General features: G+C 43.2%; 1 protein-coding gene across 1 annotated transcript; it reads right to left on the reverse strand.

Moving 5' to 3' along the window:
- Positions 1–3,882: 3,882 nt before the first annotated feature.
- On the reverse strand, positions 3,883–20,074 carry fignl2 (fidgetin like 2). Its single transcript, XM_020648304.3, has 3 exons — positions 19,936–20,074; positions 18,250–18,390; positions 3,883–8,562 (listed from the first exon to the last, which is right to left on the reverse strand). Exons 2-3 carry the CDS (start codon positions 18,272–18,274, stop codon positions 6,521–6,523), a joined length of 2,067 nt encoding a protein of 688 aa, XP_020503960.1. The 5' UTR covers positions 18,275–18,390; positions 19,936–20,074; the 3' UTR covers positions 3,883–6,520.
- Between the last annotated feature and the right edge of the window lie 562 nt (positions 20,075–20,636).

Raw genomic sequence — 20,636 nt, forward strand, 5'->3', positions numbered from 1 at the left:
TTATGTAGGCTATCACATCCTTTATGCAACAAGTTCACCAAAGACTGCAATTAGGCTACTATAGAGTTTAATGCACATGTAAATGTCGCTTAACATAACACCGTATATTCATTTATAATACAGCACAACATGTGGTTTATCATGTTTAACATACAATAGATTTGATCTGTTTCATTGCTACATTTAGGATACAATTGGTGTATATTGGTGTAAGTGGAAATATATGATTTTGTGTTAGTTCCTAGAAGTTGTTCCTTTTATGTCAGTGTATGTTAAAAAAACCAACACCACATATGTCAGTATACGAAAGGTAACCAAAATCTAAAGGATATGTACATAACATGTAACTTGACACAGAAATTCAAAGTGTAATTTATAAACATTTTCTGTTGTACTTCAACATAACTTCAATGTTAACACAGAACTTTTTTTTATATAGGGCCTACTCATGACATATTTCACGTAAGATTAGAGATTTATCTTTATTGTCATTGCATGATATACAACGAAACTCAGTTGAAGCAATCCTGTTTGCAGCATATAAAATGTAAAATATAAGATAAGTACACATACACCAGCACACATACAGAAACAGAAACACAAACCAAGCACATCTCACCCATACCCACATACACATTCATACCCAAAAACATACTACTTATTATGTATGTCTGTTTTTAATATTGACATACTTCGAGACTGTACTTATGTCATGTCATCTCTAGGTTCTATATTTCTGTTGAACAGATCAATGTGGAGCCACCAGGGGTCGCTAGTGTATTTAATATATTACAGTTCAGCCTGCTGTCTGAGACTTGGAAGAAGTATTTAGATTCATCGTTATATAGCTTCCTATTACACTTTCCTGAATTGGCCACATGGGTGCGCTGTAGACCTGCATAAGTCCTGACAGTCTTCTAACCTATCAGATCGACTGTTTTTTTCATCATTGTAAGATCCCACATGATCATATGCAGACTCTTCAACATGTATTTAATTTGACTTTGTCGAACCCCTACATTTGTTTCAATATCAGAATCTGCTTCCATTGGTACTTTGATTTTGGTGATTTTTGAAAAAGTCGCCTGTTTATCCTCCTACAGGCTATATCTGTTTACTGTTTATTTATTCAATGATCACGTTTTAGGCACCTGAAAGAGGGCAGGCCAAGACCAGGGCATTCCTCCTGTCACAACTCATTTCCTGAGAGATTTGATTGACCTCTCATTCACTGAAACAATGCAGCTTACTCTGAAAAGAACCTCAAGAATTTCCATTGGGTCATTTCTTTCTACCTTCAACTTCATTTCAGCTTGAAGGTGTGGACTTCATCAAAATATAGTGAATCGTTTTCTCACCTTAGATCTTGTTACTTTTTTTGAATCTGACGCATATTGTAGGGCTGATGGCCTCAGTCCCATTTACCATACGGTAAAGATCAGACTCTTTAATATTCAAGGAAAGAGCCAATATCTTTAAGTTGAACAACATTGATCCTGCTCCCTTAAAGCAGTGGCTCTTTTTTCAATGGCTGAAGAATATTTTGTCAAACCTTCATTTCAAGAAATGTACGGTTATTTTGTTGTGTTGTTTGTTGCTTTCCTAATTTCTTGCAGGTTCAGTGTTGAATCACATACTTTAGCTTTAGCCTGTGCTACCACTCTCTGTGAAGGCCTGTCATTATTTTTCGGGGTCTTTTTAGGTAAAGGGCTCTTACTACGGCTTTGCAACATCTGGAAACAATACAGCTGTGCTGGTTTTCTGCGGTACCAGGGGGCTCTGAGGTTGTGGGCTTGGTTGAAGGGGGGGGGGGGTTAGGGGTTGGGCTAGTTTCTGCTTTGGCCCTAGGGGTCCATGTGTCCCTGACTTTAAAATAGACTTGATTGCTAGCAGCTGGCGGTCCTAACTCACCCGGTGTCAGAGCTCTCCTCTGATGTCAACCTTGTCAGTATCAAGGCCCGGACAATGTGTGGCCAGCAGCATGTTAGAGGTAGAAAGGTGGACATGTCCTCCTGAAATGAGATTCAGAGAATGACCTCTTTTTTTTATGAAGATTGTTACCATAAACAACTTTTAAGTTTTTGTCATGTGACCTCTGAATGCAGGAAGATGTACATAAATACTCTGAATTAGATATTTGAATGTGCAAAAAATAATAAATGCCTCGATGAGTACAAAGTCAAAGGTTTGGTTTCATTGTATATTATTCTATTTTAAAGCCCAACTCTATCAAAAAATAATTATACTGATATTTGACACTTACATTTATCTGATTCGATTGATATCTGGAACCTGATATCACTTTTCAGTAGGCCTGTTTTTATAAAGCTGCATCCTACTATTCACTGCCTAACTATGAATATTCAGGACAGCAGCTCATTACCATCTTATATTATCCAATTACAAACTCTGCTCGCCTAATTACCTCCAATCAGCATCAAGAGGAGAATGATTGACCTCCCTGGAGGACAGGAATCGCTCAGGACAAAAAGGACAAACTGGTTTACATTCTCTTATGGACAGAAAAAAGTGAGAAACAGCAAGTAAGAATATTGAAGTACCACAATATAGAAAGGTGGAATTTTCTTATAGCCTTTTTGTTTTTCAGATGAATTATAGTCAGTCTTATGATACAACCTCTCAGTTACACATGGAGGTAAAATCCAGTTATTGATATTCATGATAGTTGCAAGCACAACATGAAAACTTAAAACTGTTCTCATTGATGCTACATTTTTAACTTGTCACAGCATGTCTTATATACTAATAACACGTTTCCACATGGTCTATTCTACCTTTCCAAGGTTATCTTGTACATTGGACTCTGTTATTGAGTTTGAGACAGGGAAAGATAGGAAATATCTTTTTAAACTGCTGCAGAAACGATTATCCTTCATCAGAGGATGAAGGGCAGCCGCTACACAAGGTTGTGTTTGTAACAGAGCTATGCATCATTATTAGACAATTAATTACTCTGTCATCAACACCAGCAACACTGTTCTAGTGGGATTCAGTCGCAGATGTTTCTAAACTCCGCTTTGACAACACTATCCATAACTGAGGAGCAGTGGATCCTGTTTCAGGCTTTAACTAAACTTAACATTTTCTTCTCACAGAAACTTTCAGATGAACTTTTTTCTCTCAGTTAGTTTTGAATCTTTGAATGATGTCAGGAAAAGCCAGGAATAGCACTGGGTTCGGCCGCTGGGACGAGCTGTTGTTTACAGACAGTGACAGGGATGAAGGACCTCTGTGCTCTGGTGCTGGGCCCGGAGCCTCAGGGGTGTGCTAGCACTGCCTCTGTTGCTGTTCTGGACACTGTAACAACACACACACACATACACACAAAGACCCACGCACATGTGCAGGCAAACTTATGTGCACGAAGCTACAAAAAACATATATTATTGTCTCTTTTATCTTTATTACACACACTGTAACAACACACACACACACACACACACACACACACACACAGCCTCCCTTCATCCTTATCTTTCCTCCACACACTCACACAGCCTCAACTGCAAAAAAAAGAAGAAGCTTGTTTCAAATCTAAAGCAAACTGTCAAGTGAACTGACTATGGACCCGTTTCTTCTTTTTATATTGGCTTTACCTGCTGACTGCACAGTCTACTGTGTGAAGTCAATCCAAGCTGATGCCAGAACAAATCTTTGTGATGTAGTCACTTGTGGGTTTTCTAAGCTAAACGATTTAGCAATCACTTTAAGTAACTATGTTGACCTTAACACTGGGGTCAAGCCAGGTTTCAGATTCACAGACATAAGGTAAGCACCATCATCATGTCATTTCTGCACTCTGGTCAATTGGACTCCCTTCACTGCCGAAACACACTGCAAAAACAAAGAAACACAACGCAATGCAGTGCAATATTGACAAATTCTGTTTAATATTGTGTGATACTTTTCTCTTAAAATACAGTCTTTTCTGAGGTAGACCATTACAGTTCAAGAACATTATTATCATTTTTAAAACAGACATCAAAAAAGACATGAAATAAATACTTTCATGTACAATATGTCGCAAAAATGAGGTAGAAATGGTTACAGAAAAACTACAATAACCAAGAACAAATTTACCGCAATAACAGATCAAAACATGTTAAAATATAAAAGCTTGTTTAGTTGGACAAACTGTTGGAGTAAAGGGAACACCTACAAATCAAAATGATGAAGCTATTCAAAGCTCTAAATGTATTTTATAATTTAATTTTGACTATTCTAATAATAATGGACAGCTTTACCTAGAGTGCAAAGCTTGAGGCAGGGGTTGTTCTGTAATTTGTAAATGTGTTTTCAGTTTCTGCGACACTGATCAGTATGCACAGTGGGGGTCAGCCTGATTGATCTGGCTGTACAGCATGACTGAAGCCACCAGCTGGAGAGGGACGGCTGCACTGTGATATAGGGTTGCTGGACATCAATCAGACCACTTCCACTCCGCAGAGGAATCGGTACAAGGGAACGGGAAGGTGAAGGGGTGGTTGGGGGGAGAGGATACAACGCCACATGGCCACTGGGGCTTGTGGCCAGGGGGCAATCCAATCTAATGAGATTGCACTGTGGACAGAGAAAAAGAGAAAAATAATGATGAGAGAGAGGGAGGGAGAGACAGAGGGAGGGGGGGGGGTGGTAGGAAATATTACATCATTCTGTGTATTCCTCCTCAGGACCATGGCAACAGTCTCATACATACGACCTCTGTACTTGCAGCCCAGTGAGCAAGTTTTTCCAGCTTGTTAAAATAGAACCGTAGGACGGGTGGAAGGAGGAGATATGTCTGGATTGTCTACATGGTGGCTTCATCCACAATATGCACACATACACTGCATTGCCCATCAGACTTTGGGATTTATTGAAAGCTACATCAAACCACGTATTCTTTACTCTTTTTTGGAATCTGTCATTTGGTTTGTCCTTTTGGTAGATAAACTGTGCTTAAATGTTGCCATGACTTTAAATGTATGTGTACATAAAACAGATATTTTGATTTAGGATGATTTTAAAGACATTCATATAGAGGATATGTATAACCCAAATCACACATGTTTGCAAGCAGTTTGTCCAACAAAAAAAGGAATATTTTCAGTATTCTATATAACACTTCTTGAAGACAATCATCACTCCACCATAAACTACAATAAAAATAAACAGAAAAAAAACAGAAAAAAGAAAATGTATCTATATATTCATATATAATAATACATGGATTTATGGCATCAAATATCCTTTGAAATACCTGAATTACATTCAATGTTACTCTTTGTAGCATATTCAAGTTTCTCTCCCGAGGTAAAAGCCCAGCTGTAGTGGGTGTTACGAGACTTGTCAGGTTTCTCCTCGCGCCTTTCTCTCTCATCGCACCACTCTCTACTAAGACCCTATGATTACATACATTCTTTAATTTCATATTTCTGAGGTAAAAAAAATTCTTCCTGAGGATTTCAAACAAGACTACATACTAAGAAAACAAAAGGAGTACGTGACACAAACAGGCGGGCTGTCGGAGAAGCTGGGGGTGCAAAAGGTACCTTTTGTTCGGTGAAAAGGATTCTCAGGAAAACTGGAGACAATCAGGAATGTGAAATGGACAAAAACGTCTGGGAAAGTTGCAGACAAAAAACCCCAAATTATAATTAGTTAACTGAAAATTGTACCAATCTAATTGTGAGTATAATTTCATTGGTGATTCTAATGACAATAAAAGGGAAGTATTTATACAACCAAACATGTTGATATCAACTAGAGAGTGCTGTACCCCAGTCGCAGTCAAGACTTGACAAAAGCAATTTAACTTCCTTCTTTCTTTTTGTAATTGTAAGGACAAACTGTATTACATTTGGTGAGAAGCTTTCAAGAAGAATTGTTTCTGTTTTTTTGTTTCTGTTTTGACCCTAAGTACAATAACAGCTGATTATGCATTTGGTTTGATGTGTTTTTGGTAAAAACAAAAACAAAAAACTGGTGTCGATCCCCAGCCCTTTGTACTGAATTAGTGACAATCCAATGACAAAATCAACATTAGTAGAACATGGAAGTAGATTGGCAATAAATAGGATCCTGAGAGAAGCAGTCAAAGGGGGGATTTCCAAACCCTGATTATCCATAATCTTGGACCACGTCACCTAGCAACAAATAATTGATTTTGTCCTGGACCAAGGCTAATCAGGATCTCCGAAAGAATCCAAATAGAATTTAAGCTGATTTTCCCATTAGCCAATAGACTAATAAACTACCCCACTCAACAAGGCCTTTTCATCTGTCTCTTCTTTGGGAAAAACTTAATATTGCGGATATTCACGTGAAAACAAAGACAGCACACCATAGCATGCTTCTGCCAGTGAAACAATTCTGTCAGTCCTTTCATTTTGTTTAGATTCACTGGCTCTTTTGGCTGCATAATCTGTAATTACAAAACAACAACAAAACATTCCCAAGGCTTGCTATGTCAAACCAAAGACAGGGTTGTAATGTCCGAGTACAGCGACTGGCTACTTTCTCAGTGGTTATACATCTTGCTCCATTCTGTACAAGTGTCCAGTTCTTTTGCGGTGGTGTGTGGGCGCACCTTGCAGAAGGCATTCTCAAAGTCTGTGAAGGCTGGGGGTTTAGAGGAGGTAGGGAGGCCGTGCATGGCCCCAGTGGGTGAGGCTGCAGAGGAGAGTGCCTGCTGGGTGAGCTGAAGCAGCTCACACACTGAGAAGCCCTCTGTGCGCTGAAGGACAGCGCTCAGCTCCCTCTCGCTCAGACTGCAGCCCTGCGGTGACAGCGTTTGCAGCAGCACCTGCCTGCGCATACCCACATCAGGCAGGCCGACATGATACCGCTTGGCAAAGCTCCGATGAACTGCATCTTGCAGAAGATCTGGCCTGCCAGTGGCACAAACAAGAATCACCAGACCCGTTGTTCCCACCTGGGCCTTCTCCAAAGTGGTCAGCAGGGTCTGCCTCAGCCCTTCTTCCTCCATTGCCTCCACCTGGCTGAGCAGCACCACCGAGGGCTGCCGTGCCCCTGCAGCTTGCAAAAGAGACCCCAGAATGTGCTCTGCCTCTGCCTTCCCTTTAGAGGCCAGTGTGGTTCCTCTCAGTCGGTAAAACGAAGCCCCAAGCTGTGAAGCCAAAGAACGAGTCAAGGTTGTCTTACCCCCACCCTTCGGACCAAAAAGCAGGACGGTTCGTGGCGGCCGCACCACTGGACTGGGCCTCAACACAGGCCACAGGAGGTCCTCCTCAAGGGCAGTCTTGACATGGGTGAGCCCGGTCAGCTCGCCCCAGCCCAGTGCTGGGCTACAGTCTAGTAACTCCCCATTGACAAGATCCAACATTCGGGGATCTGGGCTCTTCATAGACTCAACAGTAGGAGCACATAAAGGAGGGCGCTTGTGGGCCTGGGAGGGGTGTTGCTGTTGCTGCTGGATGTAGTCCTGCTCCGACACCACATTCTCACCCGTCATGCCTGCCTGAGGGCTGTACTGCCCTGCACCGTACTGGGGAGACACCAGAGGTTGAGAGGAGGGCTTACTGGGCTTAAATGTTTGAGGGTCTGTGCTGCCTGAGCTGCTAAAGCCGTTTCCCCGGCACTCTGTTTTGTCATTCACACTGTAGGGTGAGTTTCCCCCGGCTTTCAAGTTATAGCTGTATTTCCTGTAACGAGAGCCGTCCCCGTTCTCATCCTCGTCTACGCTCATCTCGAACGCTTTTCTTTTTAATGTCCCCCCCGACTCAGATGTCCCGAGGTTGGTGCTCTGGTAACTGTAGCTGCCTCCTACCACTGTGGGCCTCGAGGGGATAGGAGTAGGGGCTGATAGACCTGGAGGCAGGTAAGTGGCAGAGTGGTGGCTGTAGCTTGGGGCAAGGCTGGTCTGGGGAGGGTATGTGCTAGGGGGGTAGTTATAGACAGGTGTTGAAGGGCTATAGCTGGCAACCAGAGATGGTGTGGATTGGAGAGTGTGAAGGGAGGCAGGGGGAAGTGCTGCACTGGGTTGGGGACAGTACCCTGAAGAAAGATAGGTTCCATTGTAGCTGGAGGGGTACTCACTAGAGCCACTACAGGAGCTGCTGCCGCTGTAGCCTGAGTCTGAGAGGTTACTGTTTACCACCGACACACTGCTGACCCCCGGCGGGCCTGCAGAAGTGGCTACAGCCTTGGAGCCTGAGAGACTATCATGGCCTCCAGGGGGCACTAGGGAATAGGAGGCGTCAGTGTTGTGCGTCAGTGGCCAGGGCTCCAGTTCGGTCTTCGGGCCATTTAGGCCCCCAAAGGCCCCTGGCTCTGGGTAAACACCTACAGTAGGCGGCCGTTCATAGGGAGAGTCAAGTACACCAGAGTACTTCTCAGCATAGCGCTTTAACAGGTTTGATGCTGTCAGAGCAGAGATGTCATCGTTGGCCCAGGCATAGTTGAAGGAGCCACGGCCTCGGCCAGAGTAGATGTCAGACTTGTGGGCCGGAGAGGAGGTGGTGGAGGAGACATCCAGGTGCTGCTCAGGCCACTGGCTGAGCGACTGGGCATGCTCTGGATTCCAGTGCATCTTTAACAGGCCTGCAAAAAAACACAAAGAAACCAGACTATAAATTTCCTCTTACTACATTTATCACAGGAAAAGGATATGGGTACGAAAAATATGTCTCTGAATATCTGTGGAAAACTGAGCAGTACGGCATTGTGGGCATAATATTTAAACCTCATCCAGTTATCTCTAGTCAAATAAAGAACTTCAGTTTAACTTATCTTGCTAAGTGAAAGATGTTCTGATGACATCCTCTCCAAACGGCCAGTGAGAAATCTATTTTTTCTTGTTAGCAGAAGGGACTTACATTTCCCAGAAAGGTAGAGGAAAGTAAAGAGGAATTGTAGGACAAAAAGAGCGAATGGCTTTAAGACAGTGACTGAAAGCTCATCAGTAGGCTGGCTGTGTTTTTCTCAGCTTTTACTTAGGTTGTGATAAGATCCCACTACTATTCCCCATACTGCCAACATCTGCAGGTCTCCCAGAGGAGCTATTGTTATCTCCATGAGCATGTTGCTCTGAATGCTGCTCTCCCCACCCTGCACCCCACCTACCACCCACCAATCTCCAACCACCCACAGTACACCAGCGCTCCAAAGGCCCAATGTCCGACAGGGAAAAGAAGGGAGGGAGGATTTGTGTGAGTCTGAGTGTGTGTGTTTGTGGACTGTGGTGTGGAGAGAGTGAAAAAAAGAAAGGGTGTGTGTGTGTTTGTGTGTGTGTGGGGGGGGGGGGATTGCAGCATAGTGTGCTATTCATCAGCACAGTCTCCCATGGAACATTGGGAAAGTGGAATGTCTGTTCCTCTGGCTGACTTCAGCAACAGCCAAGCTCTGATTGATGTACACTGAGCACAACACCAGGCTAACAGGAAAGAGAGATAATGTCCTGTGAATTGTTTTCTTAATGTCCCCTTATGCAAGCCACAATATAGTCATAATATTTCAGTAAGGTATTCAGCTGGCATTGCATCTGAATGTGTGGAGCGTGCACATTTGGCAATCTGACAACTCTTTTACCATTAGCGCAGACAGAGGTCATTTGCACCTGCAAATGTTCAACGTATCTAGCGATTCTGTTAACCTCTAAGCCCATTTTATAGCGTGGCTGTGTGTTAAACTGTGAATTTTCACATGTAAGGGACTATAATGAGGTTGTTTCGCCAAATACATATCACAATCTGTTAGTTATAGAAAAGTCTATGTCATGGAGAGTAGCACTAACTCTTGCTGAAGCATAAGCTTTACATTCCACACATAGCTTGGTATTATTGAACTGTCACAATTTACCCTGAGGTGAGGACTGCTAGAGCCAGAAATTGGGGTAAAAAGGAAAATGGCAAAAGCCGTCATTACTGGCCGCTCTGCCCTGCCTTCGCCGGGCGCCTGATGATTCATTATTCATGGCTGTCTGTGTGTGTGGAGCCAGGCTTCTTATTGCCATTTAAATCAAATCTCAATATACTAGAGCCAGTGACTCTGCTGCTGCTCTCCCGCTTTCTAGATCACTCCTAAACTTTGGCCTCTTTTTTTTACCCCCTTTGCAAACCTCACCATGTGTGTTTTCAGATTACACCCGTTATTTATTCAGTCAGATGAGACCAGCAGACCAGATGGCCATTGGATTATCACGTCCTTCATATTCAAATCCACTGCCTTAAGTTCCCAATGGCCAAAACCAGTTCAAGTACTTCCCTAAGCTTCAGCCGATCCACACAACCACACAATCCCTGCAGTAAGATGCAAAGGAACGTTCTCACACTCTGTTCAATTGTTTCATGCATGCTGAACATGCTGAAAACATTGTCTTCTCTACACCCAGATGACCACATATTTTTGTGGTCTGACTCAGAGGTCTTTGTCCAGGTTGCAGAAACCGTATATGTCCTGCAGGCCCTTCCCATCTGCAGCCCAACCAGTGAGCAGCCCCAATAATGGGGCCTGTGTGTGACAGAGATGGATGAGAGCCCAGGGGAGCTCATAAAACCTGCAACGGGGAGGGAGGGATGGAAGAGGGAGGGAGGGAAAAGAGTGGACAGCAGGCACTTCGTCCTATCTATGCGGACTGGAGCGGACATTAGAGGACTCAGTGAGGCAGGCTAACTGCTGTCCAATCTATCATTAGAGTAGCACCAATACAGAATGGACTTCTCTCAAACAACCCCCTTGACCAACATAATGACCAGCTGCCCATACCTGAAGAACCAATTCACTGTTAAATCTGAGAGTAATTACTTTCTAAAGTCCTTTTAAAAAGTGCATTATATTCCTTCTGTAGTTACATAGTGAGTAAGATGAGTGATGGGCCGCCAGCCACCCCTGATGAAAACAGCAGGGTGGTATTGCGGTTTAGCCGTTTCCATGTAATTATATCTTGCCTTCTTCTGGATTGTGGTTTTTAGAGCAGCAGCCCTTTGCAATAAACTGAGCAAGCTTTAATCTACACTTCTGCTTAAATCAGAGCCATCATGTAGATTAATTCACTGGAGAGGCAGAAAGAAAGCTAAGATTAGAAGCAGGAATCAGGACAATGTGGACATATTGTGGGAAGCAGTTTATTCGTTAGATTAACTACAATGTATGTCTTTTTCGATTTTAGCTTGATTTTAATTATCCTGAAAAACGTATATAGATAAAAAATAACACCCTGCTAATATGATCTTTGAAGCTTTTAGGGGTGTTGCATGAACTGTTTTTCAAACTTTTACTTCAATCATATATTTTCCTGCTCCTATGTGTGTAATGACCCTGTCATTTAGCTCATTTTTGAGGAGGATTATGGGGAAAAAAACAACACATTTTATATGTATGGACAAGGAAATCAGTGTGTGGAAAATGGGAATTGTGTCCTTATTTAAATAAGCTGGAAGCTTTTGTTGCTGTCATCACTATGAGTAAATCTGCTGTGTGATGCAGTCAGACGGGGGAGGGTGCTCTGTTTCAATTTGATGTGAATTGTGATTATTTGGGATGTTTATTTTAATATGTGATTAGAATGCTTTTCTGTTGACCAGAGGCTTTTCTTTGCTGAACGGAGGTTGGTAAGCACCTTGTCTGTATGCACATGAAACATCCCACTATGTGTGTGTGTGCTTGTGTGTGTGTGTGTGTGTGTGTGTGTGTGTGTGTGTGTGTGTGTGTGTGTGTGTGTGTTTGTGTGTGTTCGTGTTCTCATCCCCAGGAGAGACAGATGTTCTTCTGCTGACCGCCTTACTGTCTGTGCAGCCATTGTGGCAGCCGTCCGTCCAGCAGACGTGCGCGGCTTGGACAATCCAGTTGGCCCTGAGACAAAGCCTGCAGGATCCTTTTGTCAGGGGCCTGTCTTATTATGGAAATCTTATTAATCTATTCAGCAGCAGTCCACTGACAGCTTTTGTGTCACCCTGGGATTTATTGAGGGACCTGTGTGAGCTGCATCCTATTGTAGGAGTGCGTGATGAAGACAGTGGCACAGCTCTCTTCAGCAGAAACCAGCTTTACTCTCAGAAGGCCCTTAAATCCAAATTAGACCACTTTAGCCTCAAGGGGAGTGTGTTAAGTTCATTTTGTAATTTCTGCCCTCCAATGCGCTAGACCGCTTTATATCACTGAATCCATGTTGACTAGGTGAAACCTAAGTAGCTTTTTGGCCTATAAAGGCTGGTTGTTCTCTAGACTGTGTTGTGGTTTCCTATAAAAGAGGTATTGGTGGTTGATGTGAAACGTTATCTTGGCAGGAAGCCCGGAGGTGGAGGGCCGTTTCACAGCGCCCCTGAGGTTGTGTTTCCCTTCTCCCTTCCCGGCACTTTTGTTCCTTGCCCAGAGGGACAAAACGGACACGGATGCTACAACCCTTCTGGGACAGCACGCTATTAAACCATGCCGATCGTGAAGAGGCTGCTTGTAAACAAGGGAGCTGTGGATCAATCCAATCAGGGCTCTATTCAGGGCAGAGCGCTTCCCCCGCCCACTGATCAGAGTAAACAACCAACACCTTCACTACATCATATATGTCCCCACAGATAATACATCTGGGCAACCAATGCGCCTGATCACAGAGGTATGAATCCTAAATTAAAACCACTTAGTAATTATTTTGCAGGGTGCAGCAATAAGTCAACTTTGCAATCACAACATACACGAGACACAATAAAGGGAATTAAAAAGTTATCCTGAAAATAATGCAATGGATATTTCTGTTAAGAAAATGAGCAGCCCAACCAACCTTCTTCCAACTTAATACTGGCTGTCTAAGGGTCATTTTGTCAGTCTAGCAAAAAAAGGTTGCTCGTAAAAGCATCTAGTGTGTGAATTCACTTTCATCTAGTGTGTGAATTCACTTCACAAATATTTCTGCAATACTTCTGGACAAAACGTTGCATAGAGGTCAGTGTCAAATTGTTTAGAGAATGCTGCTGCGTCTGTTGTGGCAGTAAGAGCTTCAATATTGACATCATTTCAGAGAAAAGCTTAAAATGAGAGCTGCTGCAATAACGGCACACAGGCGTACTTAAAGGGGAACGACAGCTAAAGAAGAGAGACACCATGTTAGTGCTGATAAATCACAGGCTTGATGCTCCGATGACTTCATCACTTTGTTATGTTTTCAGAAAAGCACAGACTGATGTTTATTGCCATTTGCACAAGACATGGACATGATAGTTGAGTCATTGGATAAAACTCTTGCATGCTTGTCATAAAAATGATGTTTTACTCCAGGAATTTTCACATCACTTTGGTGCAGTTTAGACAAGCACAACCAATAAAGTATTTGAATAATGTGAGCTTCGGGTGCAGAGGGAGCAGCGTCTGCACACAGGGTCTGTTATTTATAAGTTTGTTATCTTGATTTGTCGTTCACTCTTGAAAGCCTCTTGAGTCCTCTGTTCTCAAGTTCACTGTGATTTATGACACTAATATCAAGCAGGACATTTGCGCTAGGCTGTGGCCGTCCTGTCGCTGCATACTACCTGGTCTGTCATAAAAACACCAATCTGAGAGGCCAGCCACATTTCACAGTGTGACAGGTGGAGACAGTGGAAAATTGTCTTTGGACAATCTCTCAGTTTGGAATAAAATTCACATTTTATCACCTCTTTCACAGTTGGTACCAACATAATGAAAAGTTATGATGGATTTCCACTTATGTTGTGTTATGTATGTTGTACTATTGTCATGTTAAAAATTGTTCTGATACCTTAAACAGTTTTACTCCACAGATGATGAAAAGCCTCTACTATAAAGAGTAGTATTGTCAAAAAGCTGTTAAAGTCATTTTGAGCTCATTTCTTGAGACCCTTCCTAAACCTCCTTAGGAAGCGATGATGGCAGGGACCATAATTAATCAGACATGCAGGGAAAAAAATATTATAAATCTATGTGTTAGTCATGGAGCAGCTATCAATCAAAGGAAACACAATCCCACACTCCTGCGCTGCCTCTTGCTCCCTCTGGCTCATCTGCTCCTTTTTTCACGGGCCCTAAAAAGACATGAAAAGTGCTCGACTCCTGCTGGGGAGTTCTCACACCTGCTCAAGCAGACGCAGCTCTTTTCAAACACATCTCAACAGTCCAGTCCCAGGAGGAAGGAGCCCTTCTCCTATAGTGGCATTGAGGGATGTCCTCTGTGTGTCTCTCCCTGTCCATGTACCTTCCTCTGACTGTGGTTAGAGCGATCATGTATCAGAGAGACGGTTTGTCTTCTACTCATTTTTGTTTCATAGCCCATTGGGTATGTTTCAGGTCAGCTTTAAGAACAGTTTTTTCTCTGCCTGTTCAGCTAATGTATCTTTATTAAATGAAAGGACAATGCAACATACACACAAACAGTATTTTGAAGACATACAAAAAGCAGCAGAATAAATCACAACGTCCTTCTATGCAGTATAGAGTATAGAATATATCACAACTTTTGTTCAAACTAATTTGGTAAAAGGAAAAAAACAAGCTTCTATGTGATCAGCAGCCAAAAATAAATCATAATCTTTAAAAAAAAATTAAAAAATTTGCAGAGTGGACGGCAGAGGCAATAACAAAACTACTTAATGGTCATTTTTAAACATTGACTAATTGACAAATGTGTTTAGACTTTCTAAATATGGTGCAGCATAAAGTAGATTTCCTTCTTTGAGCCTGCTTATTTTACAGCCATTTTTACAGAACTCATCAAAACCAGAAAGCCTCGGGAATAATTGCTGGATGCGTCACTTCATGCTCGTAATTTTAGAAACAACTCCCCCATCCCCCGTGCCTGCTAACGCACGTCCACAAATGGCTAGGAGCCCCTCCCCTTCAAGAAAAACAGGGTCCCTATTTTCTGAGGCTGCAGGCTGGCTTTAGGTCATTGTGTCCACTAATATATCAAAGAACAGCTGTCCTAAGGCTCTGTGATGACCAATCACCCCTTCCATCTGTCCCACGCGCCCAATCTCTGTCCTATCTCCCCCTCTCCAGATCTATCTTTTCCCTACAATCTCCTGCTTTTGCCTGTTTCTCAGCATCCCCACCTCCCTCATTTCCCCATATTCCCAGTGAGCATGTTGCATTCCCTCCTTTCTGTCCAAATTCCCCCTCTGTGCTCGCAGCTTAAACTCTCAGCACACGGACAGCTCTGGGATTGGTTGCATTCTGCTTTAACACACATGAGTAAAAAGAAAACTAGATTTTCTCGACAGCCACAATTGCCTGCATGGCAGCAGATTTTATGATCACCGCACTACAAATAGTGCATGGCATTACGATTAAAGTATATATTTCTCTAGCATAGTCATTTACTAATAAGCATTTCCGCAGTGAAAGATGTTGTATCTTATTGTTGTGCTTTGAATTCTGCTGTCTCAGGAATCCAGTAAGTGCTGCTATCCAAGTGAGCTTCACCACCTCGCTCCTTAATTGGGCCCTTAACGGAGTTCTCCTTAATGAGCTGATGAACCATCGGAGAGAGACAGTGCAGGGTGCCGGTGGACGCACAGGGCCCTGGGTCCCTAACCTTTTTTTCTTTTGGCTGCAGATGCATGCAAACAGAAGGCATACACAACCACACAACCACACAACTACACAACCACACAACCACACAATCACACACACACACTGAAGGCTAATTAGAGCCCATTCACACCCTTCCCTAATGATCCCAGTCCTTATCCATGAACACTTTAGTAGACTGTGTGTTTACTAAAGGGCCTCACAGGCCCCTCCACTGCACCTCTCATAGCACTCGGCCTACAATAGGGATAGATGCCGACTGGCCCTTCAACCTGCTTCTTCAGGGGCCAGGATAAGATCTACTCCTTCTTTTCCTATACACACTACTCCATGACTTAGCCGAGTCATTCACAAAGACGCTTGCACAAAACATAAAAACAGAGAAAGGAGAGGGAGAGGGGTCAGTCAGAGGAGAGCAATAAAAAGTAAAAAAGTGTGTGTGTGTGTGTGTGTGTGTGTGTGTGTGTGTGTGTGTGTGTGTGTGTGTGTGTGTGTGTGTGTGTGTGTGTGTGTGTGTGTGTGTGTGTCTGTGTATGTGTGTGCTGTTTTAAAAGAAAAAGTATCACTACACCAGCGGGGGCCCCCAGCAACAAGAGTTAGGGCACTCCTGGGTTGGCGGCCTGGGACTGATTTAAGAGTGTGTTTGAAGTGCAGATTACAGATTCTTTGCACCAAATCCCTCCAGGAGTATCCATGGCCCCTGGAATCTCTCTCAGGTTTCTGCTCAGGTCCAGTTGTGGCTGTTGGCCTCAGCTTGAGGTCCTGTGTACTGGCCAGAGACGAGGACCAAGACCGGACACGCCAAGGCATAATGAGAAACACACAGATGTTTGTAAAAGCTGTCCTGATAAAGACCTAAGTATCATGTAAGGTTCCTGCCATGCGTGCATTCAGAAACTGGTACTTGTCTATGCACAGGGAAAGAAATGCCTACAGCAGGAGTAAGAAGTAACATTGGGAGGCAGAAAATACGCCAAACTCCCAGCAAATTGGATTCCAACATGGAGGTGAGAGTCTTCGCATGTCCTGCACACATGCAAAATCCCTCACTGTGGGATCTTTTCTCAACAGAATCATGACTACAGTCTTTAACCAAAAGACAGTGAGCTGCAGTGTCACCAGCAAGCACAGTGGTGTTTGTGTGTCACTGGTCTGAGAATAAACAACGTGATTACCTAACACTGCTATGTGCGCTTGATCATTTCCTCTGTCTATATACACGCACACTAGCAGGCTGTTCTGAAAACGATCTGAAGGCTGCAGGAGCGCTGCAGAACAGAGCTGCTCTGTACATGAGGAACCATGAAGTGACTGAGCAGAGCGGATGAAAACAAGTATTGTACATCCTGATCATAAAAGCAAATCACACACAAAGGCTAGTGCATAGTTTACTAGAGGATTCCCATGAAGGAGCAGCAGTGTGCTGGCAATGAAGGCATGCTAGCTATTCCACCGGCAGTTTGTTACATTCTTGGATGTGCTGGCCACTTTAGCACCAGGGAGAGTATGTCTGGAGACGATGGACTAACAGGGTTCAGGGAGCTAATGGAAGAATATCTCTTTAACAGGCTTTGATGGGATGTATCACAAGCATGCATGCATGCTTTTGGAAATGAATGTTCTATCCGTGTTGTTTGTGCAACTAAGCCTAATTGTGTGAATACTTGTGAACATCTTTTCATGTGAAAAACCCAAAATATCTTCTCTTGAACTGGCAATCAGAAGCCACATATAAGAAAAAGAATTCACAGCAGCACACAAGTCATCTTCATATTTGGCAAAAAAAAAAAATTACAAATTTTAACTTACAGGGTTACAACTGCATAAAAGCAACAAATTGTCACATCTACAGTGAACCATTTTTTTTTTTTAAACCTGGCTCTTTTATCCAGTTTGAATTCTCACACCCACACACTTGTTCTACACAGCCTTACTCAATCCTTCAAATTCAAAGATTTTAACCATCTATTATTATGTAATACTTTTTAAATCAACCATTTTGTTTGATTTCTACCTCTTTTCATGTAACTGTCATGCCTATAATGGTCCTTTGAGGGGGGTTAAAGAGCTGGGAAAAAAGGGGCTCCTAAGGCCGAGGCCACGGAGCAGCCCCATGCTGTCCTGCAAACAATGCTGTTTTGGAGAGCAAGAGCACTAGACTCAAATGAAACCTGGTGGGAGGGTATGTGTGTGTGTGTGTGTGTGTGTGTGTGTGTGTGTGTGTGTGTGTGTGTGTGTGTGTGTGTGGGGTGGTGGTGGTGGTGGTGGGGGGGGGGGGGGTCCCAAAACTGGACACATCAGTTATTAGGTCAGCATTGAAGAAAGAAACGAAAGAGAGAAAAGGGGGGAAAGGAGGAAGAGAAAGAGGCAGCGTGTGCAGAGCTGTGTATTGGTAAAATGACACCAGTAGAGCCGAGGGGTTTCTGCTGCTTAAACCATCAGCCCTCCAGACCCCCTCTGTCCCTTTTTCTTATCCCAACTGTGTCTTCCAACTAGTGATGAAACATTCAGTGTGCCTGGTTTACATTTCCACAGTGCATGTCAAGGAGAAAGTCAGGTTTCTGCACCGGAGCTTGCACATTTCACAGTTACCTGTGCATTTTCCATCCTGCTTGTAAACTACTGAACACAGTGTCCACTCCTGCTTATTTTTAGCTTGGGGGCTCATTGATTAAGGCAAAGTCCAACTAAGTTGAAAGGGGCTGTGCGGTGTGACTAGCAGAAATGTGGAGAGAGAGGAGTGTGTAGTGTACTCACTGTAGGGGACAATAGGACTCAGCATTCTGTGGAGCTGGTCTCAGTAAGGAGGAACGCTGTTTTGTGAATGCCAGGTAAGGTTAGTGTCCATCCGGCTGTAGTCCATCACAAGCATGAGCTCGCACTGACAACAGAACAGCCCTGAGAGAGAGAGAGAGACAGAGAGAGAGATGTGAGGCAGTTACAGGCTGCTGCACAATGTCTGGACTTACACTCACATGTCAACCAACGCTTTCACACAAGCCTGCACAGCAACACAAACCTAAACACACACACACACACACACACACACACACACACACACACAAACACACAGACCAGAATTCACCCAGAGTACGATAGAATTACTGACCAACCTGAGAAGCCTATCAGCGTAACAAAAACGCACACACACGGCCAGCGAAAGAGACGCACACAAGGGTATTCATTATAGGCCGGCATTAAGCTGATTGTGAGGCAGCGTTCAGCCTCTGAAGAGAGCTTTCTAAATCTGCCTCACAAAAAGAGTCATGCATACCATTGCTTCGTGCACTGGGGCAATAAAAGCTTCATTCTTAGAACAGCAAACTGTTATATAGCTGCATAAGAAAAATGCAGAGGAAAACAAATGTACCAAGCAATGACAAACTTTCAGGTTATCTTAATTAATGCACCTCAGCTAGAGGTGTACAATCTCTACTCTAAGAAAAAAAAAAATGCTTATATTTGACTACTTTCAAATGTCAGGCAAAATAAAGAATGCACCCTATCTTTTATGTGATTCAGGTTGTAGATTTTCCTATTCAATCATGAACAGATTAAAGATAGTTTAATCCTCCAGTTTTGATTGTTTTATTCTAATATGAGGCACCTCCTGGAGGTCAACCGTGGGATTAAAAGAATCGGATATTTTTTTTACTACCACAACAGCCTTTTGTGTTTCTTTGTCATTATGTTGACACCAAAGCAATATTTGTATTCACACTGGAGCTAAATTGCAAATGAAAAAATAAAAAAAAATAAAAAAAATAAGTCATTAAAATCTGTACAATTTATTTTGACACATTACATGTACGTGTTTCCAAGTATAAGAGATATAAGTAATAAATAATAAATTGTTAAGTTGCTGTGTTCATTAACAAAACAAAAACACACAAGGAAAACCTTCCAATCTAAAAGAAACCATCCTACCAACATTACTAATGTACCATTAAGGCTTTTATTGCTTTTAGACATTATTACACTTGTCACAGAGACTTCATTTTTCCAAAATGTATAAAGGTCAGAAATATATTGAGATTAAATAAAGGATAATTCATATTGAAGAGAAAGTATTCAATGACTGCATGGCTGTACCTGGACACCAACAGGCTTCACATACTACACTGCATCCCACTACAAGCCCCTCTGCTCTGACAGTCAGTCAACTTTTTAACTCTCAGCCCAGAATAACTAACTACACAGCAGCAAACCACAGCTTCCATCAAAACAAACAGCGCACAGTTCAGAGAGAGGGCTGAGTTTGGAGGGGTTTGTTGCACAGAGAAATGTCTCATGGTCAGTGGCCAAAGAGAAGAGCTTCTACAACACGCTCCAGACCTCCTCCAACTTCAGCTTTCCAGCCAAGCCAAGTCAAACAGAAGCGAGAACAGAGGGCTCTGCTGACAGCAGATCAACACAGAGATGCAGAAAGATAGGCAGCCTTACCTATTCATGCCTGCAAGTCCTCCATCAGAGCTGAAAGTGCTACGATAATCCCTGGAGCAGACCAGACCTGGTGTGCACTGCTATGCTTTTTTTCCCACATATGGGACACAGCTTCACTCTCTCTCTCTCTCTCTCTCTCTCTCCCTCCCTCCCTTTACCTCCCTCGCTCTCTCTGGCCAGTGACAACACAGTGAGCACTCAGCTCCCCTCCCCCATGAATCTCCCATCCCCCTTCTCCCTCCCCTTCTTCTCTCTCTTTATGCTAAAAGTATTTAAGTAGGGAGAGAGAGAGAGAGAGGGAGATAGAGAGAATAAGGGGAGGGCAGCAGAGAGAAGGGGGGACTGACCAATCCCTCACCAAAGGAGGGAAAGGACGATCATGTTGAAGCCTGAACACGGAGGACAGTGGAGCGATAGATAGAGAGAGAGAGAGAGAGAGAGAGAGATTGAAGTTGGAGGGAAATGACCAGATGACCAGTTTAAGTAAAGTTTGACCATGAAGGATTCAGAAAGGGCTGAAGGAACAGGGATCAGATTGTGTTGCAGTCTTAGTTTTTCTCTTGAAACAGATAATGATCAAGCTGCTTGTGATCTTAAAGTCATCACTTGGTCAAGAAGTTATTACATTTAGCTCATTAGTCCATATTTTGTCCATTGACCAGTGGTTCTCAAAGTGAGGGTCGGGATCCCCCCAGGGGTCG

Source organism: Labrus bergylta, chromosome 12 (genome assembly GCF_963930695.1).
Source record: "Labrus bergylta chromosome 12, fLabBer1.1, whole genome shotgun sequence".
Lineage (NCBI taxonomy): Eukaryota > Metazoa > Chordata > Actinopteri > Labriformes > Labridae > Labrus > Labrus bergylta.